The sequence below is a fragment of the Chamaea fasciata genome, unplaced genomic scaffold, assembly GCF_029207755.1.
Source record: "Chamaea fasciata isolate MVZ Bird 193981 ecotype frontalis unplaced genomic scaffold, bChaFas1.0.hap1 SCAF_1, whole genome shotgun sequence".
In the NCBI taxonomy this organism is placed as follows: domain Eukaryota; kingdom Metazoa; phylum Chordata; class Aves; order Passeriformes; family Sylviidae; genus Chamaea; species Chamaea fasciata.
In genome coordinates, this window is record NW_027094086.1 from 144,791,014 (window position 1) to 144,816,411 (window position 25,398).

Here is a 25,398-nt window from a genome sequence, read left to right on the forward strand (position 1 = left end):
CATCATTCCCACATCCAATAAATAGTCTAGTACATTTTCCAAGGGATATAATCTCCCAATAATATGTCAGATCATTTATTTTATGAAAAAGAGTCTGCAGGGATTTTTTTAAAACAGCAAATTTAACATGAAAGAGGAAATCTGACCACAGCAAACAAAGGTAGAGTAAGGTCTCAAATCTACTGTTTTTATGGGCAACTGTTGCTAGTGGAGAACATGCTTTCCAACCAGGAAGATTACAGTACAAAGCAGGAATCTTTCCTAAGGTACACAGCAGGAAAACAAGAGAAAATAGTCCTAAGCTGCAGAAAGAGAAACAAGGGATGGACACAGAAAGAAGTTCGTAACAGGAGTGATTAGGTACTGGAAAAGGTTACATGAGAGTCTGTGAAATCTCCATTTCTAAAGATAGACAAAACTCATCTGGACAAGTCCTTGTGCATGCTGATCCAAGTCTGTAGTTAATCTTGTGTGAAAATGAAACCTAGAGTACCTCCAGAGGTCCCTTCTGGCCTAAATTTTTCTACAGTTTTGTAACATCAAGACATGTAGCCACAGGCACCTTTTTATGTACAGAGCATGAGAATATGCTCATCACCGCTCTCCTTCCCGAAGCAGGACTAGATACAGTGTGTTAATTACTGTTACACAACTCAGGATGGAAAAAAATCATCTGGTATTACATCTCATAGCGGAACTCTTTTTGGTCCTGACTGACTCCTTACATAACCCAATGTTCATGGATATGTTAGCCCTGAAAATGAGAACTCTAATGCACAACTGAAGCATTTGCAGTAACTTCAGACAAGCACAGAAAAACAAACAAAGCTGACTGAAGCACGCACCATGGAAAGTAGCATCACCAATTAGTCAAAGTATGGCCTAAGGAGGTGAGAACCAAGGCACTAAATACAAATTGGATTCGTTACCTCTCGCAGACTGAAAGGTGCACCCCAACGTGCCTTAAGGCTGACGGGGAAAACACTCCCTAGGGCCAGAAAGCTGAAGAGCCTACCATGGAACTGGACCCTGCAATTGCTTGTAAGAGCATCTGTTATCTAGTAAGTCAAGGTAAAAATGGCATAAGGAAGTCCAAAAATGAAAGGGCATATGAAATAACCCACATACACAAGCACCATTGATCTTACAATATTAAATTACAGAGCAATAGACAGCAACTGACCAAAAGGAAAACAACCTTATTATGGTCATGGTATTTTCTTCCCTTATTGCAACTTGCTCTGAAGAGGCAGTGGGAGACTCCAAAGGAACACTGACTCCCACTCTTATACAAAAAGCACCGTACACACTTGTTCCTAAACACAGCGTAACAGAATCTCCTCTTTGAACTTTAGAAGTTCAGTTGTAGTTTTATCCTTATCTCCAAGTGCTCCATGCCATTGTTACTTCAGTTTTTGTGATAAAAGCACTCAAGGTTTTATGAATTCCAAAACCATAACATGTATGCATCTCAACACAGCTTTAAGAAGTACAGAGGCTGGAAGGCAGTGACTAAGTCCTGACATAGAGATCCCTGCTTGAGGTCAGTTCCTATGATTTCTCTGTGATCCTAGTGTGAGATTGCCATACAGTAATAAGATGTTTTGTTGGAACAATTGTTTCAGGGAAGCCTGGTAAAAAATCCACACATTTTCTACCAAGCTGCCTCTGTCTGTTTTGACAAACGAAGACTGACTTTCCCTATGGAATAACTCATCAATCCCTTGACAGTGTCTTGAAATGCAACATTTCGAAGACAACTTAGGGACCAGTTTTTAAATAATTGATACTGTTGAAAACTAAACCAGTTTAAAAAAAATGTCCTTAACAGAAAATAACTTTAAGAATATTTATGATGCAAACTGAAATAGGTAATAGAACTAACAATTACATCTATAAAATCTGAAAAACATTCAAAAGCAAATCCAATCAATCAAGCACAAGAATCTTGCAAGTCTTAAGCTATTTATACACTCTAATAAAGTTCAGCTACTCAGCTACGAATGCAAGAACTTAATCTCTAAGTATTAATTTCCCAAAATGGAGATCCATTATCTCATTTGGAGCACACCCACCCAGTGCTCCCAAGTCTCCAGCTGTGACCCTGCACTCTGGTACAAACACACAACCGGTGCTGTGCCACCACAAGAGGGTGCAATCATGTAGAGCCATCCCTGACCAGGGACTGCAAACTGCTCTCATCTGTCTCGCAAGAAATGTTTCTAACTCTAATGCTAATATTATTAAGGGCAACATAAGTTGGAAAGAAAGAGAGAAGTCATTAACTTCAAATGTTCAGTTGCTGCATGAGTACTGAAGAAAAATTGTGCAGACCATTTCCTGCTGTAGGGAATCGATCCAGTTTCTACTTCACTAAGTGTTCTTTTTACACTTACTCAAAACAAAAAGCTAAAAAAACCAATTGCATATTAAATTAGAAATTAGGTACCTTTACTCTTTCTTCAAAAGGAACTACAAAAGGTAGTTCTGTCAGAATTGCAAGTTGTCGTTCTTCAGATACAGACAGAGGTGCTGGTTCCAAACCCACTTAAAATAGAAATAATAATTTTAAAAGTTTTGGAAAAAACATATTTTCAAACAATTTATTTTGTATCAACTCAATCTGCTTTGTATAAAAATACATACATTGAAAGAGTTTCTTTACTAACCTTCACTCAAAGCCTTACCTTTCTTTAAACATTAGTTGCTACAGGCAAACTGAAATATAAGTAGTGAAAACACATGAAAACAAAACGCATATAAAAATACATACTTCCATACCCCTATTTTAATCAGAAAAAAAAAAACCTTCTTATTGACATTTTAGTTAAGAATAAGGAAAAAAATGCATGATAGAAGACAATTAGTACTGTGATGATTTAGAATTTTCATTGCAGGAAGATACAATATTCCTACTCTCAAAACTGTATGCTCAAAACTGTTTACAAGTCATTGTGCTTTCAACTACATCACTACTTTCAATCAAGTCATTTTAGGTAAAAACCTTAAGAATTAAACCAAATCTAGGGAAACCAACAGAAAGATAACATTTATTTCAATGAGTTTTCTCTCCTAACAGCAAAGTCACAGTGACCATATCAAATACCAATCACTGCAGAAACAGTGAAAACATCATCAAGAACTTGCATAATGTATTTAAGAATAAAGTACTGGAGAAGAATTCAAGAAGCCACAGTAGAGAGGCTAATTCATGTAGTTCCCTAACTACTGTGCAGCTCCTTCGAACCCTCAGAGGGTATTTTTGGGAAACAACTCAACTCTTGGTGATGCACAGCAGAAATTACAATCCTGGTCTAACTTCATGGGAGGAAATTCAGCCAGTGAGCACATATCTGACTGTAAATTAATTAAGGGCAGGCAGTATTGCTCACTCATGAGCCACTGTGGCCAAAGGTCCTCCTCACTTCAGTCTACACAGGTAACAACACCCAGTTACTTGGTTGTTTCATTTTCAAGTTTAATAACCACCTCTCTGAAAAAAGACTCCAGAGTCCAGACTATTCATAGAGTGTATTACAACATAAGTAAATGCTTCCTTTCACTACCCTGTCTGGAAGTTTTTGATTACAGTTTCAAGGTTTTTTCTTTGGCTTCTACCCTTGGTGACAAGCACCTTCTGCAGTCTTCTGGACTGAACACTTCGATGTTCTTTTTTGTTTGTTTTTTAAATCCTCAAAGCACTTTAAGTAGAGATATTTTAAGCACCAATTTAATAGGAGATGACCCTAAACATCACTAATCTTGATATATATTCATTGGGAGCAGGTTTCAACATTGCAAGCCTTTGAAATTTCTGATAAAATGCTTATTTGTGATTACCTTTAGTTTACTTAGTAAACATTTTTAATTAAAGTCAATGTATGAAGCCTATTAAGCTAACAGTTAAAAGCATTTTAAATGAAAAGTGCATGTACAGCAAAGGTAAACTACTACATGACTTCGACAGTTCAATTATTTCAGTCAATTAGTCAATTTTATCTGCATTTCTCCATCACAGCTTCTTTCTTTAAAGAGAAATATGGGATGGAGTCATCAATACAGAGGGCATTTAGAACTCACAAGTCTGCCATTTAAGTAAATGAAAAAGCACAAATAAACATGACCATATGTGATTCGGCAGTACTTTCATGCTAATTGGCTTTAACCCATATGGAGTCAAGAGGGATTAAACAAGTCATGTGCACAAGGTTACCTGCTTGTTTTCACACATTCATGTTGACTGCACTTTCATTGTAGCCTGATTTCATATGAAAACAAGGTTTACATGAACACACTGTCATCCTATCTCACCATATTGCCTCCAACACATCTCTTGAGTTCATCAGCTGAACTTCAACTTTGACAGAGAATAGGAGATTCAAAAATACCAAATACTGTGGAAAATTTTCAATGGGCCAGAGAGAAGAAATTCCTTTAGCGACCTGAATACAGACCCAGCCAGGAGAGCAGAGCTCACTGTGCCAGCTCACCCGAAGCCAGACAGGAAAAGGAGGGCACACAGCTGCTCACACCAGCACAGCACAGGCATTCCTTATTCCCCCAACTGCCCACACCAGGGGAGGCATGAAATGGAGAGAAATGGGGGCATCTGGGGAAGGAAGACCCAGCAGAGAACTCAAGGTACTGTAGGTATGAGGGCAAGGAGTGATAAATGTGGAATAGGTTTGACAGTGGAGAACATCCAGACAGTATAAATAGCTGTGGAAAGTCATGTAGGTCAGTGAAAGAAACAAGGATTGCTGAAGTGGAGGTGACTTCCAAAGAAAGAAACTAAACTGAAAAAATATATAATTAAAAATTCTCAGCAGTACTTAAACTGAGCCAACTAGTTATTTCCTGGCAACTACACTAATAAGGTAATCAAAACAAACTTTTACCATCATAGCTACCCAAAAAAAAAATTATCACTAGAAGTTTTTAGGCTTCAACCCTGGACAAAGCTCTTAATTCTGTACAACCCTATAGCAGCATTCAAAGGGTACAGTCTCTTCATGATCTACTGTACCTGGTTAAACTAACTTAAGCAGATTGCATTATCTTAAAAGACAGAAAGGACTCTTCTAAATGAATCATTTTGCCACTTAAAGGCCCCATTTTTAATTCATTATTAATTCTGCACAAGTGCCAGTGATTTAATGATTATTTTACCTGATCACAGAGAGGTAAAATTCTAGAACTGTGAGGCTGAAAAGGTATGAAAAGCCGGAAGAAACAGACTGTCTATATAAGAAAGCATATTGGCTGAACGAATCCAGTGTAAATTTATCCTGATTGCTAAGTTTGTGCCATTCTCAAATCTTTCTCTGCAAGTTCCATAAAATCCTAATATTTTGAGTAATTCAGAGGTTTAAGTTTCTGCCTTATCTAAGTAGAGACACTATTTATAAACAGGAATTAATGTTTACCATGAAAGCCTGTTTGTTACAGTTTAATACATAATGAAAATATTTCTTTATAGCATACAGTTAAAGCAAAATCTCAATGCTTTTTATCTTCTGCAACTGTATTAATTTTCTATTCTATGCAACTGCCTTTTATATATATTCATACATTATTTTAAAACCACATCATTTCTCCACCTATCATTTCCCCTCATCAATGCCAGCAGAAGCTTGGGCAAAGAAATTAAATTAAATAACATTAGATATTCTAAAGATACATACACATGCATACAAGTACACAATTTTTAAAAATATATTAACCAAAATTATGAAAGATTATCTTGCTTTTGGCTACCGAGATTTTAATACAAAATACTCAACTGAGTTCTAGAAAACACAGATTTCTTTGCATAAGGCAAACTCTTATTTTGACTTAGCAAAGCTGAAATTGCATAGACAGTGTCTTACCATCCAAAGTAGATTGCAGAGGTCCTATTCTCCCCATCCTCCTGACTCTCCAGACATGTCTGGCTGATGGCACATATAGCTGTGTGACCTCACAAATTAACAGGATTTCACAGTTAAACAGGACCTAATTACACATCACAATTTACTATTCCATACTAAATACACAGAGCTGTCACATGCAGGAGTGTGTCTGAATGCCTTAACATCTTCATTTCTGCTCTGCCCTACAGGAGAGCTGCACAATTAATAACAATACAATATAAATCCCATGTATTTAAAAATTCCACACAATGTTACATTCAGTTCTGATATTTATGACACTAGAGAAGCTGACTTTGAATTCTGAGATATCAAATATTCTGTTTGTTTTGTATGGAGCACGTGTCATGACTCAAAGGAATGCAGTCCACAGCAGGTATTAGCTTTTTCTTTTGCATGCACATAACGTGCTTTTTGAGATCTACGTCATTCTTTTCAAAAGATCTTAGAAAAATAAAGGTAATTTCTAGGTGAGTTAAGCACAGAAAATGCTGCTGAATTTTCTCTTATTTTGGAAGAGAATTTTCCCCACTACAGAGCAATTCTCTCATTTAGCATTTTTACTGTGAGAACATGCAACTAAATGCTACCAGATTTCCCAGTCTCCTCTGCTATAAATGCCAATGATTTACACTCTTGCACTGTAGGGCAAGCTCCCCTTTATGGATTGGAAATGTGCTTTAACATACAATTTTCTTAACAGATACAAGACTCTTACATCAGGGAAAAGCAACATTATTCCAGGTTTTAAACCATACAACCTGTGCAACATCAACATCACAAATAGTGTCAGGAATCAAACACTTCACCAGTGAAAATTTGGCACCTGTAAGGCTTTGTGGAAAAAGATGACTCTTACCTTATCTGCTTTAATGTTTTCTTGCTCTGAGAGCCAGTGATTTGGTGGACAGAAATTTCTCCTTGAATCCCTAGATTTCAACATTTTCACCAAGTTTGTGATGACCTAGGTATCAGAAACACATACATTCAGTATACATTTTGCACTGTGAATGAAATTACGTCATTCAAAAAGCAAAAGCTTTTATAAAAAATCAGTAACATATAAAATTGCCACTTATTTTTAACTCACGAAAACTTGCTGTTAAATACTTGAGAATGAAATTAAGTAATCGTGGTTCACTTGCAAGACATCAAAAAAACCTGGCTTAATAAAGTCTCATTCCAAAATCTAGGAACAAGGACCTCATAGGATTTAGCAGTACTGCACACATAAAGTGCTGTATGCCAGTTCAGGGAAGCCCAAACAAATCATTATCAACATTAAACTACTTACTTAAAGAAAGTAACATCTAACCAAGCATACACACAATGTATATTATGTATGTATATAATGTTCTTTTATCTTCCTAGAAAAATTGAGAGGCTGAGAAAAATTATCGTGGTCACTAGGGTATCTTTGCAATTTTAGGGCTTTTCCTCGCAGTTTCTTCCAATCCAGAAAAAAATAAAAGTAGAGAAACCAAGCTAACAAGTTCTCCACCTCAAGCAGAACTACCACACTCAGTTGCATGCCTTCTGTCCAAAGCTGAATCAAGTTCACCCACCACTACATAAAACATAATTAAGTGGAATCAATAGAATAGTAAATTACCAAGCTAAAAAGACGTTATCACTGCTACAATGAACAGCCATCTGTTTGGCAACTTTAAAGTACAGCACTTGAAAAATGAATAAGAAAAAGATGTACAGAGCTTTTCTGAAATGATCTTGCAAAAAGACAGTCTTAATAGACAGGTGTCAAGAGTAACAAAGTTTAATGGGCCTTCTAAAGGATTCTGTGTCTACGTGCTACACAAAAGAGCTTTTAACATCCAGTTTTAAGGTAATGTCTTCATTCAAGACAGAACAAAGAATGCTATTAAAGGAACTGTCTGACTACATGAGAATTTTCATCACCTTTCCCTTATAAAATTCAGGGCAGGTTACATGAGTCACTGAACCTCTCTGGTCCCATTACCACTGCAAGTGAGGCAAACGTTTTTAAAAAGGAAAATAAAATCAGAAAAGACTATCCACAGGAAGACCATGTAAATACAATATTTTACAAGCAGCTAAGGAAACCTTTAAGGAGGCTGAATCAGATTAGGTGAAACTGGAGTTTCTCCTGCAGAATGCATGAACACTGAGAACACTAACCCAGTTGTCACCCCAACTCAGCATTTCTTTGTCTTTGTAAAACTTTTCCTAAGTATGTATTCCATTGAAAGGGAAGATGTACTACAATAAAAATATTAAAATGGGGATTTCTTTCCAATAAAGTGTTCAGTACCAGCAGCATTTAAAACTAAATTTAGCAAAATCAGAAACTTGATTTTACAGGAATGACTCAAGATAGTGAAATAATTCTTTTGTTTAACAAAACAAAAGAAGTGAGGAGTTGAAAGAAAAAAGGAAGAAGAGAAACTGAAAGCACAGACGATATTGAAGGAATGTGCCCTTTTTTGGGCCATCAGCTTGCAAAAGCTTTAGCAAAGACAAATCCCATATATTTGAAAGCTATATTTGACATAATGCAAAAGAAAGAAAAAGCATTTTCTACTTGAATTTATAATTAACTACTTTAGCTTTGTTTCAATGATTTGGAAGAAGGTCCTCCTGCCTGCTTACTGGCAGGAAGCAATTTTGAAGCTGCCCTCAGGAAAGACTCAGTGCTATCACAGGAGTCTTCCTGATGATATTAACTTCAGCCCACATTCAATTTTCATCTGTAACAACAAACATGCATCTGAAGAAGTAGACAAGGGAAGTTTTGCTATTATCTTCTTTTTTGGGTAGAACTGGAGCCTTCCAGATACCCTCAGGACTTGTATTTCCAATTCAGCTCTCAGAAGACAACCCTGGCTCCTGAACATAGTAAGAGTACATGCAGTTTTGACAGTTCCACTACAAGTTTAATTTCTGACTCCCAAAGTGGGATAAAGTAACTCAGAATTTTACAACTTTCTGAATGACAGCAAAACATGATCATATTCACCTGAAATCCACCAACTTACACAAAGATTGATTAAGCATACCCAACTAAAGCAAACAAAAAGCAGGAGCCATAATATGAACTGCATGCATAAAATACCTCTGAACTGACATCTTCCTCAGAAAAAAAATATTGGCGGTTTCATTAGAGACCTCAAAATCAAAAGTTTATTGGCAATTTAAAGACAAGTATGTAAATTACATTGTGCAAACATATATTAGATCAACCTCTGCAAATTACAAATTCAGTGGTGCATTAGGACTGTATTCAATGCAATCAAAACATTATCAGTTATTCTCACTGCTATTAATGCTTATGCTCATAAGTGAAATGTGTTGTAAAACCAGGCAGAATAGGCTGGATAGAAGCTACCTTAGACTTGTAGAATGAATAAGCATTCCTTAATTAGCCCATCAGGTTAAGTGCAAGCCTTAATGGGCCTTTCCTAAAGTCTAGCATGACATCTTTCTCCAAACATGGCCAAGAAGAAAGTTCCATTAGCAATATTAATACAAGCTTAGTTGATCATTTTCATTCAATTAACTTCTTTCAATTAAATAGATAGCTTGACAAAAGCAGTGATAAAAGACCTGAAGGGACAGCTGATGACTCGAACTGAACATTAGTGTGCGAGAGGTCACCAGTATTAAACAGACTGTAAATCTAGCATTCAATTTGGAAAATGCACTTCTTCTGCTCCCACTTCTTTAATGAGCAATTTTAGCTGACTAGATGTGTTTGCTGCAGAATTTTCATGACAAGTCAAGCACTCCTTTTTTTCAGCAACAGTTACATTAGGAGAGTTTTTTTTCTGCCAACGTTTTCAGCTTCTCTTAACTCATGTCTTAGCTAGGATGCCACAGATAAAACCAGCAGAAAAACACTGGTAGATATCCAGAAAGAACATCCATTAAATCCACATCTGCTAAGTCAGATTCACCTTCCCTTTAGTATTTCAGCAAAACCAAAATGAGGAATATCAACAGGTTTTAGGAGAATACCAACAAAACCAATACAGTATGGTACCAATGTAGTGAAGTCTCTAATACAGAAGTGCCTGAGTAATCATTAGATTTTGTTAGAATTTCACACCTATACAAAGTTATGACAACATGCTTAAGCACCTTGCTCAATGGGAGTCCGAGTTAAACCCCATATTTTACACAGTAACTGTTTTATAAACAAGACAAGCAAGAAAATTGAGAATTGACAGAAGGAAAAAAAAATTGTTACAGTTATCAGAATTTAGTTACTTGAAGTTTAGCACATATGCCAAACAGCAATCTGCCCAAATCCACATTCCTTGTTGCAACAGCAATAACACGAGAGAAAAAAATATCTAATTTCATATCTTCAGCAGAATCAGGAAATTTTTATTCAGCTGTGTTCTGAAAATTGATAGAATTTACCTTGAATAACTGAATCCACCTTTTCTGTTCTGTCTGTATACACTGCTGCATTTCGGTGTTTTTTGTTACTCCAACACTTCTAAAGGCTGCAATGTATTCCTCACGAACCTCTGGCTTTGTTTCTGGGTAAGCCAACTTTATGATTCCTAGACAAGCATCTCGAAGGCAGCGGGAGAGTATTACAAGCTCTTCTAGCGTAAAAGGCATCATTGATGATTGTCTTTGACCTACAACTACATGAAACACAAGCTTAAGTTTCCTTAAATGACTTAAAAACCTCACTTGTTTAATTAAATGTTAATATTCACACACATAATCTAAAGGTAGAAAAAAGAAACATCACCCAAAAAGAGGATGAGTGAACATTTAGAAAGGAGATCAGATCTTGGGATTGTGTGCAATCACAATTATTTTAATTACAATATCCCCTTAACTCTCTTGTGATTCCTGCTATGTTTTATTTATACATTAAACTACATGTTCAGTCCAGAAGAAGTTCGCTCTCTTCAGTAACTCATTAAAAATTATCATGATTAAGAACTTCCATATCAGACCCTGTGTAAAGCTAGGGTTCCCAAGGTGCAGACCATTAATTTTTCTCTCTTTTTTCTAAGTGCAATCACCATAAAAGAGCCAGATGACAGCTGAGTGCTCAAGGGACCATCAGCAAGCCAGCCCAGAAGATCCCTCCTCCCAGATGTCAGCAAATCATTGCCCAGGGAGCACTCCAGCCTCACACAAAAACATTTAACAAAGCGATGCTACTTAGTATGTTCAAAACTCACCTTCTATTGGGTCACCAAAGAATTCATTATCATGAATAGAAATAAGTGAGTGACTAAACAAAGAACTGAAAAGGTAGAAGAGAGGGATAATTCGACTGGAGTCCTCTAAAGACATTGGAGAGCCTCTTGAAATCACTTGAAGGAGTGGCACCATAGACCTTAAAATACAAAATGCAGTTTAAAAGAGAGGGTTAATAAAATACTCTGAGAAAGTACCACCTTCAGCATTCTAGTAAAAGAATGTGGTAGTGGCTCCGAGAGCAATGTAACAATAGTGTTTTCAGTTAAATAACTATTATTTCCAATTCTTAGAAAATAATACCCAGGTTCTTGTCACTGGTACCTTAGTGTCTCCAAATACTTGGACATTAACTAATACAGACTGCAGATACTTTGGAGACACGAACAAAGAGAATAATCCCCTGAATGTCAGCACTGAACACATCTGTAGGTCCAGTGACTCAACTCCCAGGGAAGTGGTTCTGTCACCATCTATTTCTGGACTAGTCAGAGCATGTGAGATAAAACTCACACATTGGGATGAACAACCTGGGGCTTCAGTGTTTGTTAGACCGATGCTTGTAAGCACTCCTAGAACTACAAAATGTACAACTCATCTTAAATAAGTATTTTCTTTATTCTGTCTGATTTCCAAGATTTTGCTCAGTTTTATGAAATCATAGAAGGTAAGTAACCATAGCTCTAACTGTCCCATTCCCTTTTGACTAGATATGCCCTACTTTAACAAAGAATAAGTTCCAGAAATGGTACAATACATACCCTGTAATCATTCGTGTAGTCATTGAAGATATCAAATACCAAAGATGCCTCAGGAATCTGGCATTAAAGGCTAAACTATAAAGAAGCCTGCAAGAAGAAGTTCAAATAAATTATGTCTTCCAAAATACAGTATTCACAAAACACAATGTTTCTATAAGAACTTTTCTGTCAAGCATTTCTCAGAAAGTAACAAGCTAAATTTACATTTTCAAGATGAAGAGTCTCATTCTGATCAAATCTGGTGAAAGCCCCAAAAGCAGAAAACCAATCACATAAAACTTTATATCAAAAATAACAGTTTAAATTAAATCAGCAACAAACTATACAATATAAACCCACATTTCCAGTCTTTTGCAGAATTCAACATATATTAATAAAAATAACATAACACTGAATTAATGATCTGTGACTTTTAAAATTCTAATATAGAAAATTACACCAAACTAGTTAACATGTCACGTCTGTGGTTCTTCTGACAGTAAAAAACACTGCAATTTTTTGCAAAAGGTAGATTAAAATACCTTCATTTATGTCAGAACTATAGCACTTTTACTGGTATACTCAGCTTGGCAGAGAGAAACAGAACATCAATGGAACAATGCCAGGACTGCTACATGTACACTAACCCATCTGTAGACTGAAAATTGCTTCTTATTTGAAAATATCTTATTAATTTGTAAAAGTAAATGTGTTATTTCACCAGTCAGTTACACACAGGACTGACTTTAACCACATAACTTCAGACGTGATTACAGAATCAAAAACTTTTTATAGAAAAGAGAAATAAATCGCTTCCTGAAACTAAAAGGCCACCCCTAGTGTATTTTCTTCCCCCTGCAGGAAACAACATATGAGACAAAGTCATTTGAAACAACGTGTTCTAGGAACCAAACTGGATTTCACTGACTAAGCAGTCATTTTTCAGGTATCAAAGAACAGTATTCAGTTAATTTTTCTAGATGCTACTTTCCTAGGTCTCCTAATCCCTATTAGGAACTAAAAAAAAAAAAACAACCAAAAACCACTGAGATTGACATCTCTCAGTGGCCAGTAGTTTTGCAACATCAAAATCCTCTGTGATCAGGCATACAAGAGATAGAAGGCTGGAAAATGGGAGCAGGGAAGTGACACTACCTGCTGCCAGAAAACAAAGTATTTATCGTGGACCACATGGGAATGAAAATTTGGCAGATGGCAAAAGGAAAAGAAGCACACATTTCAGTAAGAGAAAAAAGTTATATATCAATAAAGGCTTAAAAACATTGGAGAATGCTTTAATTCCCACACAAGAACACCTACACACCCCCTGACAAACCAGTGCACAATGCCACACGTCCCTGGGTCCTGGCTGCTCCTCCTGCTGCCTTCCCACAAGCACAGCCTCAATCCTGACCCCACAGCTGGTCCTCTCCTCGGGCTCCCAGTTCACCTGCATCCCCCAGATCCAGCTGCACAGACAAGGATCTGTGTCAGGATAAAGCAGCATGAGGCAGGCAGAGCTCCTCACTGAGCACAAAGGATCATTTCACAAGTACAGGGAATTTGGAAATAGAGTAGGGCCATGCAAAAAAATGGGAAATGAAACAAGCAACCTTGAGTTTGCAGTGTGCCTCTTTGAATTTTAAATGCATAGATCAGTACCGTTAAAAAGAGTTGGGAGCTTCACTCATTTCAAAGAAATTGCACACTGGGGACATTACCAAGGCCAAGTCAAATTTGAAGCAAGTGCAGCTAATGTCAGTTTAAGATAAGCTTTGCTGTTACATGAAGTTCTACTTTACCTATGTGCTTTTTTTGAAAAAACTCAACCTGAACATGAGAATTCTATTCCCTTCTGAAGCCACATTATTCTGACATTTGGTGAAAATTATGCATTAACATGTAAGGACAGCCTTATCACACCTAGCTAATTTAGAAAAAGGATTTGTATTTTAATGTTTAAATATCTGAATGATAGTTCAGATGTCTTGGTTTCCAAAATGAGAAATTTCCCCAGTGACCTTCAGTTTTCGGCCTCATATTTAAAATGAAAAGCAATTTGGCACCTTGCCTTCAGATCTCATGCAGCTTCCAAGTAAAAACTTGTTAATTTCACAATCATCCCTGGAAATTATGTAACAGTTTGAGCAGAAATGAACAAACATTATGGACAATGAACCCATCCTAATGTAATTCATTTTTTCATTCTAGCAATATTCAGCAGTAATGAAGGGGGAAAAAGGACAAACCTTAAGAGCTTATAATAATAACCTTTGCCTAAGTTTTAGCCATTTTTATTCCATATCCGTGATTCAGGCAGTCAGTTGAAGCAACTGCTCTGTTTTCATGGCTCAGGACCAGAAATGCTGAATGCATTCAACTTGCACATTTCCCTTTCCTGAAAATCTGGTTACGTACAAAAATGCACATTTGGAAGAAGATGGTACCAAGAGGCTCTATCATTAATACGAAATAACTATAAATATGAAACAAAAATAATTCATCAGTTGTAAAGCTTCCTTTCTAAAGTTTCTGCACTGTGACCAGAAAACAAACACAAAACTGCAAACAGAACACAGAATGGTGAATTGGACCATGTGCCAGAAGAGATTTGCATCACTAGATTCACCTGAAACTTAATGCATTGCAGAAGTAAAGATGGCAGGAAAAACCAGCCACCTTCCCCACCCCAAGTACAGAAATTGGCTTTCAAAGTTGAAAATCACAAGTGTAACCAAAAAATACAAAAAAAGAAACCCACCACAAAATGCAAGGATGGCTTTGGAAAGTTGTATCTACACAAAACTGGCTGTAATAAAGTCTTGAAACTTTTGATTTCACACAGACCAAAAAAAAAAAAAAAAAAAAAGACTGTGAAAAAGAAAAAAATATTAAGTAAAAAATTAAAACTTTGAGAATTAAAATAGGTCAAAATCTACCTTATTTGGTCTTTTTACTTGTCAGAGAAAGGATGTTCAACCGCTTTAAAACAGCCTTTCAAGGCAGAGCTACACTAAAATGACAGAGTGCAAGAATTCATGATAAACTGTGGAAGAGTACAGGGATGGTTTTGATAACCTGGAGAAAAAGCCTTATGAATCCACAAAGTTTAGAGACCAGCTAATATAAAGTTTAAGTGTCCATACAGTCTTAACCAATTTTTCCTTTAAAGGAAAAAAAAAAATCCACACAAAAAAAACCCCATTAGAAATAAAAAAGATTACAGACATTTAAATTTTTATGTAAACTTGTAAAACCTAACTCAGGAGTTTCATTTTCAGTATTTGCACTATTCCAAAAACAACCCAAGTAGCTAAAGTTTAAATTCCTCATATCTGGAGGTCTTGCATTTTCTTGAAAAACTCACCGAATGCAACAACTTCTTTATTATGAGATCATTATTTATGTTTTATGTAATGGATTCATTAATATATTTTCTGTAAAGTTCAATATTAAGATTTAGCATGGTCATTTGGAATAAAGAAACATTTCTGTGCTACCAGAAAGGAAAAACTTCTTTCAAGTGAAAAAACACACAGTGCCTCAACCTCAGGCTGTGATAGAGTTAAATTCACTTCGGTGATTCCTGTTAAGTATCAATTTTAATCATACCAAATTAAATTATCTGTTCCCAAAAGTAAGTACATAACGATCATTTATTTAGAACCTTGTTTCTCTCTCTAGGTATCTAATTGTCCACAAAGGCCACATGATTTATGTCTACTTGCCAGAATAGCATTTTGGGCACCTCTGGTTTAAAAAAAGTGTCAAATTCCTCCTGTGCAATGGGACAGATTAAATGACCCATTAAGCTTAATTTAGCTAAGGCACCACTACAAGTTAATTAGTTAAAGGCAAGATTTTCAGTCTAGGTCATAAATTGGGCCCAGTTTCCCACTGAGACCATTTAAGTTAATGAAGAGAATACAGCAGAATGAGAGGAGCTCATACAGCCTGCGACAGGTCACTGCTGCCGGGGCAGCGGGTTCTGTCACTGCACAACTGTGAGGCGTCACAGGTATGAGACAGCAGCAGCACAGCCACTGCTAAATGAACTGTCCTGCTCTTTAGGCTGCTTTATGCTTCTGCCTCTGTTTATATTGGACCAAGAACATAAAGCAAAGTTTAAAAAAAGAAGGTTAAAACTGCACATACAATGATTTTGGCTTTAGGAGAAACACAGCAGCGTCAGTACGCAGCCTAAAGCATGACCCCAAGAGCCCCATGTAAAGTCTGTAAATCTCAGCACACATAAGAAGACAAGGCTGCTCAGGTCCCACCAGAGTGGCATTTGCCAAACAATTCTGAACCACAGGCTCAGATGAGCAGTGTTACAGTCTTTAAGTTGTGGTGATGAACATCGACTATGGAGCTGTTAACCCAAGGTGAGCAAACTCAGGGGCACTGATCAGCTGGCTGACGGTGACTGATGTCCCAGCACCAGCACAGCTTCCACTATTTAATACTCAGCTGTAATAAAGATGAAGTCTAAGGTATTAAATTACACCCCAAAATATTTTACAGAAATAGAACTTACTATTTATTCAAAGTATAGTTTTGATGAAGAAAGTCTTGCAAGTCTCTCTATGAGAACTACAGTCCAAGACACAAGTTTTCCCTTTTTTTAAAAAACTGTATTCAATAATATGTATCAACTTCATAGTGAAAATATTAAAGCCCCATCCTTTTTGAAAATAAGCAGAACTCCCAATGGTTCCTTTACAACCAGGATTTTATTTTAAACCTCTAATCCAGGTTACTGAACACAGGCTACAGTTAGGTTTTTCTTGTACTGTGACTTTCTTCTTTAATTTGGCTTGATTTCATATTTCCAGAATTATTCAGAGTTCATCAAAATTCCTAATAACTAACCCAAAGCAATGTGTTTTTTCAGTTATTCACCTCTGGATCCCACCACCCTGTCTAGAGCACCAGAAAATAAATTTACAGGCTTGCTCCTTTCAAAACTACATTATACTTCTGGGTATCTTGTTTTGGTCTTGGTATCTGCTGCAAAACCAAGGAAAATACTGACTTGATTCAGCAACACCAACGTTCCTAATACCACACAGTATCACCATCATCAGTCAAGTTATAAAAGTACTGAGAAGCTTCAAGAAAAAAAATCAGATTTAACAGAGTGACACAAATCTATATTCTGAAATTCTCATCGTTGTCCAAGAAGGAAAAAATACTTCCAGAACTATTAAAATAATACTGAGATATTTGTCATTTGCTCCCTTCTAAAGCTTGCATTGATCTTAGCCCAATTTTCTTGTTATTGAAAAATTATTTTCAATTAATACTCTATTTATCATCCCATTTTTCAGATTTGAAGCTTTTGTGTTTTTATCATTATTTTATATTACAGATGTATGTGCTGTTAAATAAACTAAGTCTTTTTAACAACTCCTTCTATCTTAAACCATTTGATCCAGTATGATTTCAAATACGAAACAAAAGAGCACTATTAAGCTCTTAGAATATATTTAAAATAATTTGAGATACATTATGTTTGTTTAATTATTTCCACACGGTTTTATTAAGTAGATATGCTTCACTCTGGATATTAAGTATTTTAAAAGTTACAAAGCAAGTGTAGCATTTTTCAAAAGACAATCATTAAATTTGATAACATTTTTGCGCACTAAAAAACAATCACCAGACAAATTTAAAAAGTGAAATTTAATGACAAGAAGTCTTTTAATTATCTTTTTAAATGCCACAAATAAGCATCATCTGTCCTTCAAAAAACACTCAAAAATTATATTTAGAATAGCTGCTTGGTAACTTAGGCCAGGTCTAAAATGCACTGAGAACAGGACAAAAGACTGACACCTGCTGAAATGATTAACCCTGGCAAACCCAGCACTTACAGCTGACTTCTAAGTCAGAACTAGTAATTAAATGTCTACTTTAATTTACCGAATACCTGTGTAAATTAAGTCCATTTTGACTACGAAAGTAATTGCACTGGTATCACTGACAGAAATCTTAGTATCTACTAGTTATTTCTAAAATTCAGCTATTCAAAAGTTACAATTTGTCAATTATTTTCAACCAGCAGATGCTGGGTAGAACTTTCATAACTCCTGATTTTATCCAGTGTGTAAATAGCTTGTTATCACAAATAATTGCCAAGACTCAATAGAGCTTCTCAGAGGAAATAGATGCCATACTCATACAATTAAAGTTCGGTGACTTCTTTATTCATTAAACACCCTTTTCCACACAGATCACCAGCAAGCCTCTACTCAAAGCAGTGAAGCATTTAAGCTCAGTAATTACTATCCAAGGCAATGTACTATTGCAACAATAAAGCTGGCACACTAATTCAACTGCTGCTATGATCTTCAGGTCTCACATCCTGCTCTAATGCAATTAGTCTACAAAGAACTAATTACCCTAATCGAGCAATCACAGTTTCACTGACATCTTACTTCCTCTAGCAGCTATAAACACCATTGGGCTAAGACAGCACGTAATTAGTTTTCTGTATCACTGTTTACAATGCAGTTTGAATCATGTTTACAACATTCCCTAAATACTTACTTTACTACCAGCAACTACATAGATACTCAAAACTACTCGCACCAGAACAGTGTTAATACTTATGGGTCTCAGTCTGATAATAAAAAGGTCAATAATCTTCTCCCATTGTTCTGACATCTGTGGTTGCAATGTCTGTAAAAGAATACTGCACAAATGAACATGTCCTTTATTTTCACCTCAGGTGCCAAGCGCTCCCCAAACAATAGCGATTTTCAATAGTCAGGAATTATTTTAGTTTGTAGCAAGAGATTTTGGCATATACTAAAGAAGGGTGTGAACAAGTTGGTTTCAGTGCTCAGCTAGCCAGAGAGACTGGGGAGTTCATAGCACTGAATGTTTTAAAAACGAAGTAGTCCAATTTCTACTAGAATGACACTCAACACTGCCTCTGAGCAAGGGAACAGATAAAATGCTTCCAAGATTCTTGAGAGGGCATAGTGAACAGCAAGAAAAGTAAGAAACAAAGAATCCACTCTTTGGTTTGCCTGGAATTACTGTTTAAATACTGAAATTCTAATTTATTTCAGCTAGTTGTAAAAGAAAACACAGAAAAAACTCCACAAGGAATTTAAAACAAGTCTATCTAAGAAAGGTAATTTTGGATGTACTACAGCTCAAGATGACCATTATCTCTACTTGCCTGACTTTTGGCACCATCATTCGGTGTTGTACCATTAGTGTGTGGCAGATTGATGCCATCAGGGTGAAGACCTCTTCACTGGCAGAATCTCTCCAAACCATGTTCAGTAGAGTGTTTGTCTGCTGCTTTGTGTCCAGTTTCTTCAGGCACTCCTCAGTTATGTACTGGACTGATATTCTCCCATCACCCTACAAACACATCAAAGGAAAGTTTACTTTTCTTTCTAATGATATCCCCTTTTCTATAAAAAATACATCCAAATTTAACTAGAATGAAGTTTTCTTGTACAATAAATAAAACAGAAGCACATATGTATATCCAACTCTTCAAAATATCAGATCCAAAAGCCAACTTAAAGCCCCAGGCAGGTAAGTGCTGTGCTTTGGTATCCTTCCTTCACTGAGGCCAGTGGAAATACTGCCTTTACTGTAAGAATGCTCTGCAACACTTGCACACAATTAGGCAAAATCATTTACTGGCAGGAAACACATGAATTGTCATCTCTTCTCCACTGACATCAGTCAGCATTGCACATGAAACCCAGAAATGCGTGTTGACTCTAAATTCCTTTACAAGGAGTATTTCCACATTCACATTTCTTGGGCTAACAAATGACAACAAAGTTCAGGGTGGTCAGTACATGTCAGGGTAGTACCAGCAGTGTGTGACGAGGAAAGTTTTCTCTTGGCATACAACTGAGTCCACCTCAACCTTTTCTTCTCCTAATTTCCGATCTTTACCTTGCCCTCAACTGAGCAAAGCTGTCAGGCTCACTGAAGGACACAAGTTACTTTGTTATAAATCTTTAAGAAAGAGGGGTTCCCCACTCACTCACATTTTGGGGTTTTCTTGTAAGACAGGCATGAATGAAAATATAGAATGCATACAAAAAAATCACAGCAGAAACACACAAAAAGCCATATTGCAATCAATAGTATTATTCATATAAAGCCTCCTCAGAGCTTTCTAATTTATGAATTAGTGGAAGTTACCTGTGAACAGAAATTACTGCTTTGTTTTTACCTAATCACCTCTTAAGCATCACCCATTTCTAAGCCAGAGGTAGAACTTGCCAGTATTTACACTGCACGCAGTGTGTGCCTGGCAAAATTAACTTTTTATTCACATTACACTGGTAAAGATTTTGGTGTGACAGTAACACACAGCACCTAAAAACACTCAAGTAAAATGCTGTAAGTACTCCCTGGCAGCATGGCTTTGCCTAAGTTTCCTTTAAATGAATTTTAAATATGGTGAAATTTCTCACATTCTAGAAGGAAAGCATGCACACTAAGCCCTTTGAATTGCTGTATCTTCTGAAAGAATATATAAAGGCCAGTAAGAAACTGTTGAATTTACATCTGTCCAACTTTGGTTAGTCAAAGCCTTGATATGAGTAGCAGGAGGCTAAAGTTAGCACAGATTTATTCTAAGTTTAAACTAGAGTAAAGAAGTTCTATTTATAAGAATGTCTCTATGTATTATTACAGAAAGCAGGTGTTTCCCTTTGAGGGCGTTTGAGTTAGTGGGTATATACAGACCTATTCTACAGGATAGAGACTGTAGTTGAATTTGTAATTATTTATGAGAAAAAAAAATGAAAATGCTAAGTTGGAGTAGCTGTGTATTTCATGACATCTCAGCCTCATCGTGGACCTACAGAAAGTAAGAAAATCTCAGCATCATCATGGAATACAAAGAGTAAGAAAATCTCTGTAAAATACAAATGTAAAAAGACAATTTTAAGCCTTTTTTTAAATAAAAGCTCTGTACTTTCACGGTCATGCTATCTGTCATTTAGGATCTATTATTATAGCATTGAGTTTGCTCTAATGCAAACAATGTAAACAACCATTTGCTTGCAGTGAACAGTCATCAATTTTTAAGAAGCAAAGAGGCTCCCTTCTACACCTACAGAAAAATTCTGGACTTGGGGTGATCATGTTTTTGCCTATCTTTGCTGCTGCTGCAGTACAAATCCATTCACAGGAATTCTGCACTGCTTACCGGTGTAGTTGTCATTTTACTGATCTCTTCATCCTCATCTTCAGAATCACTGTTTGCATCTTGACAATTTGTACCAGCAGCAGACACAGGCAGCTGAGAGAGAAAAGTTTGGAGTACCCTCAAATACACAAGAAGTCCTTCCTCTGAAAGGGATCCTAGAGCACATACATTGAAACAAAAGACCATCAGCAGGAACACACTGTGCTGTAATTATCAGAAACATCTGACCAAAACAAGTTATGGCAAATCTTATCAAATTAGTGCATTTTTATAATGAAAAGGGTAAGAATAGGTAACAGAACAGATCTCTCCAACACTTTTATCCACAAACTGTCCTTTTTACTTGGCAATGAACTATGTTGAGGAAATACAAAACATATTAATTGCAACACGAAAAAAACGATTAATTGTCCACTCAGCTTGCTCACCCAAATATGTTTCTCCAACTGTTAACACAAAGTAGAAAAGCCATGGGGCTTGATCACTTCTCCTTGAACATCCACTTTCTGCTAATAATAGTGCATTCAGAAAGAGTTCATAAGGGAAAATGGTCTGCACATCAGCAAGCGCTGGAATGATGAAATGGAATATCTGATCTGTAAAAGGTGCTGCCAGAAACTCCTCTGTGAAGGCTGCAAAAATCTGCTGCCTGAAAGGAAGAAAAATTGTTGCCTTAGAAAATATAGGCAAAATTTCCCACAATTATACCAATGGAATAATAGATCATTTTGCAAGTATGAACACATCCATCAAGAGGACTGCAAGGATGTGCCCCATTAATTTCGTCCTAGTACATCAAATTTCTCAGGTTTCTCAAAAATTAACTTCTTACACTAAATCCTCTTCCTGATGATCTTACAAGCAATTTTATCCTTTAAACTTTTCATGAACTGGAAGAAAACTATTCTGAAGTTAAATAAATTTTTTATAATATTGAAGAAAAAATACATCTAAAAAACCCCTTTTACACAAAATCCTATTTTAACAAAAAACACTACTGCACGTGATACAACCTGAATTTATGTTCCCTCTGTCTACACACCTGACTCTTTCTGCTTGTAAGTTGCCTGAGTAACTTCTCTCCATAAACCTCAGCCCATCTGTCACAAAGTTCTTTTGAACTCTAAAATTCTTTTCATCTACCCTTAGCTGCATCTCTGCTCCCATCTAAATTTTCCACACCCTCATTCCTATGTACTGTGATACCTGCTATTCTCTGTGCTGTTTATTGCAGCATTCAGCATTTTATTGCCTTTCTCTTAAACACACCTGAAACTAATTGTTTCAGTGATGTACAGTGTTACCAAAATCATTACTGTACAAATACATCAACAAACTGCACTGAAAGAATGGCCAGACACTAGACAATAACCAACTGCACCTCTGACTATAGCAAATGAGTACACAAATGTTTAATATTATCTCTATTTACCTTGCACCTTCTGGACAGGAGCTATATGTAAAGTGCAATGGCTTCAGAACATTCTCCAGAAGTATTTTTGCAATAGGGACACGAGAAACATCAGAATATTCAATACTCGAGGGAAGCTTATTGTTAATTAACAAATAAAGCGACTTGTAGTAGCCTGCAAGTGAAAGAAATCACTTTTAAACACAGCATTATTTTTCTTCTTTTCCATATAAAACAATACAAATCAAGTTGAAAAATTCTTTATAATTCATTACATGAAACTTGACTTAGGAAGACATTTTACAGCAGTCCAAGTCACATTCACATAATTAACAGGCTATATCAGCAACCTCTTTGGAAACACCACATTATAAAATCATTCATAGATAACCATATTCAGAGTCAGTTTGATTTTCAAAGATCAATCAACTCTTGCCAATGAAGTGAATAATTCGATTCTTTTAATAATGATTTATGAAAAAGATGTTCTCTTCCTCTTTAAGTGACTGCAGTCATGTTGCCCTTCCACTCTTCCAGAAATGAACAATTCTCCACTCTAGACCAAAACACGACTGCATCATACAGGCAAAAGACCTGCTGGCAGAATGTCCCAGTTCTGTGACCACCTTGCCTTAGCAGGCTGAAGAATACAATCACTATTTCCAGAGCAGGACTCTCTCAGACAGTAATAAAATGCATTACCACCCATGCCATAAAGACATGTAGAGAGTCATTTATTTTTGTCTCACTGAAGTACAAATGGAACCACGTGATTTCATTCTTCTTAAACCAACTTCCTTCATGCTCAATGAACTCCCAAACTAAGACACAAGTTCCACAATGACAGGAACACTGTAAATACATAAACAGTGTCACATCATTGAGAGCCCAGTCTAAGAACCCTTCTCAGGGACCACCTAACTTGTCACAGTGGAAGTCCCCATAAAGGAATGACTTAGCAACGCTGACCAGACACAGATGGAAGGCAAACTATATCTAAAATCATACAGTAATGAAAACCGGTAACAGATTCTTTACAAGTTAAGCATCAGAAATTATTAGGAGACAGAACATCTGCAGTTGCACAAAATCACTTCTTTTTGTTTTCATTGTAGGTAATCAGAAAGCTAAATTTTAGTAAAAAAATTATGATTCTATAATATCAAACTTTCACATACCAGTTGTAAGGACAGAATATTTTACTATAAGAACAAATACATGCATTTTGGAAGATATATTTATTATATAAAATCAATGAGACAAATATATAGTTTTTGTTATGCCAAAGCAAGTAAAATGAATGTGCTACAATAAGAGTAATTTTTTCTCATAGTGACCTCAACATACAGTTCTTAGTAAAAGGATTAGGTAGTCAAGTCCACTAAATGTACTTGAAATATTATATAGAAATACTCCAATAACTAATCAATGGAAGATGCTCTTTCTACATTTTATACCAAAGAGGCTGAAACCAAAAGATTTATTTCAAAATACTTTTGTCTTTCCTCACGATCCACAAGTTTTGCAAACTCAAGCCACCATATCAAAAAGGCAAAATAAATTATTTTGGATATTCCCAGAACAAGAACGTTTCTTTGCAACTAAACATAATTTTGGTGCTAACTATCCAATTCATTAACTTTTGGTATGTTTGCACAGGTGTCACTGACTGCAGTTTAGCAAACAGTTTTGCTGATGATGGTAGGAGAGAAATAAAAGCCAGGCCACCATCTCTGCTAATGTGTCTGAGTGCTGGCAGGGTGAAAAGGTAATGCCAATCTAAAACAATAATGAATATTAACATTCACAGAGAACAGTACTGCAACACAATTACCAACTTTTACACAACTGAAGCTTAGCTCTGCCACAGTGTGTGTTTCCATGTGAGAGTGTTAAACAGGTACTGGAATAAAACTTTTGTTGGGCGATATCCATCTACTCTCAAAATCTGTGCTACAGGTCTGTATAAATACCTTTGTAGAATATTCAGTTTCTAAACAGAATTTCCAAAGAAATCAAACAGTAATTTCTCAAGACATGACCTCATTATAAGGACCACATCCACCTAATGTATAGATTAGTGTACACAGCACTTTATTCATCGTGTCTGTGGTAAAGACAAAAATTTGATTAAACAATTTGGGCTTCAGGTGTTCAATTTTCCATTATTTCCCACAACTTCTGGTCTAGCTACTCACCTTTTTGAACCATGTAGTGCAAAATTTGTTCAATTAATGATGTCACATAGCTGACATCTTGTAAAACAGGCAAATACGTATTCTCAGATGAAAATACCTCAAGCATTCTCATAGGAAGTGCAACATTCAGACTGTCATCATTGCAATTTTGCAGTAGCCTATAAATGAAATTAAAATTATTCAACAAGACATTTCTCGTATTTCACCACACATTTACCTTAAAGTAACTTATTTCTATCTACTTGGTTTCCAGGTGCTCTCAGTGGTTTAGCTACATCATTTTGATGGCATCTTTATATTAATAACTCCTGATTTTAGGGTATCTACAAATATGGCATTCTACCTTTTAATTCTACTAAATTCTTGCTCTGAGTGATTTGAAAATATGGAGGGCTACAGCATAAAACTGGAAAAGAAGCAAAGAATAATGCATGTTTTACAAACATATTACAAATGTAGCCATGTAAGCCCCAGAGCAACACAGGCTGGGAACAGGTGGTAGAGGACATCATGTGCATAACTAACACAACAAACACATCTTTGATTACAGACTGAAATACTAAAAATACAACCATCCCAGCCTTTTAACAAGTTGCTTATGTAACAGCTACCAGTAACCACAGAAATTACGATGATTAAGAGCCTGTTTAGAATTCAAAGTATTTTTTTAGTGTGAGATGTGTACAGGCTGACTTGCCCTAACAATGTGCTTTTCTCCCCCATTCATATTAAGAGC

At 36.2% G+C, this 25,398-nt stretch overlaps 1 protein-coding gene across 1 annotated transcript in view; it reads right to left on the reverse strand.

The window, feature by feature from the left end:
* UBE3C (ubiquitin protein ligase E3C) overlaps positions 1–25,398 on the reverse strand; it is a 69,675-nt gene that overhangs the window by 28,075 nt on the left and 16,202 nt on the right. The window contains exons 6-16 of the mRNA XM_066200786.1: positions 24,663–24,820; positions 22,486–22,639; positions 21,482–21,702; positions 21,054–21,208; positions 19,047–19,234; positions 11,876–11,962; positions 11,096–11,253; positions 10,311–10,543; positions 6,769–6,873; positions 5,871–5,958; positions 2,450–2,547 (exon numbers count right to left, since the gene is read on the reverse strand). Coding sequence (XP_066056883.1) covers positions 2,450–2,547; positions 5,871–5,958; positions 6,769–6,873; positions 10,311–10,543; positions 11,096–11,253; positions 11,876–11,962; positions 19,047–19,234; positions 21,054–21,208; positions 21,482–21,702; positions 22,486–22,639; positions 24,663–24,820 — 1,645 coding nt within the window. The remainder of the gene's footprint in view (positions 1–2,449; positions 2,548–5,870; positions 5,959–6,768; positions 6,874–10,310; positions 10,544–11,095; positions 11,254–11,875; positions 11,963–19,046; positions 19,235–21,053; positions 21,209–21,481; positions 21,703–22,485; positions 22,640–24,662; positions 24,821–25,398) is intronic.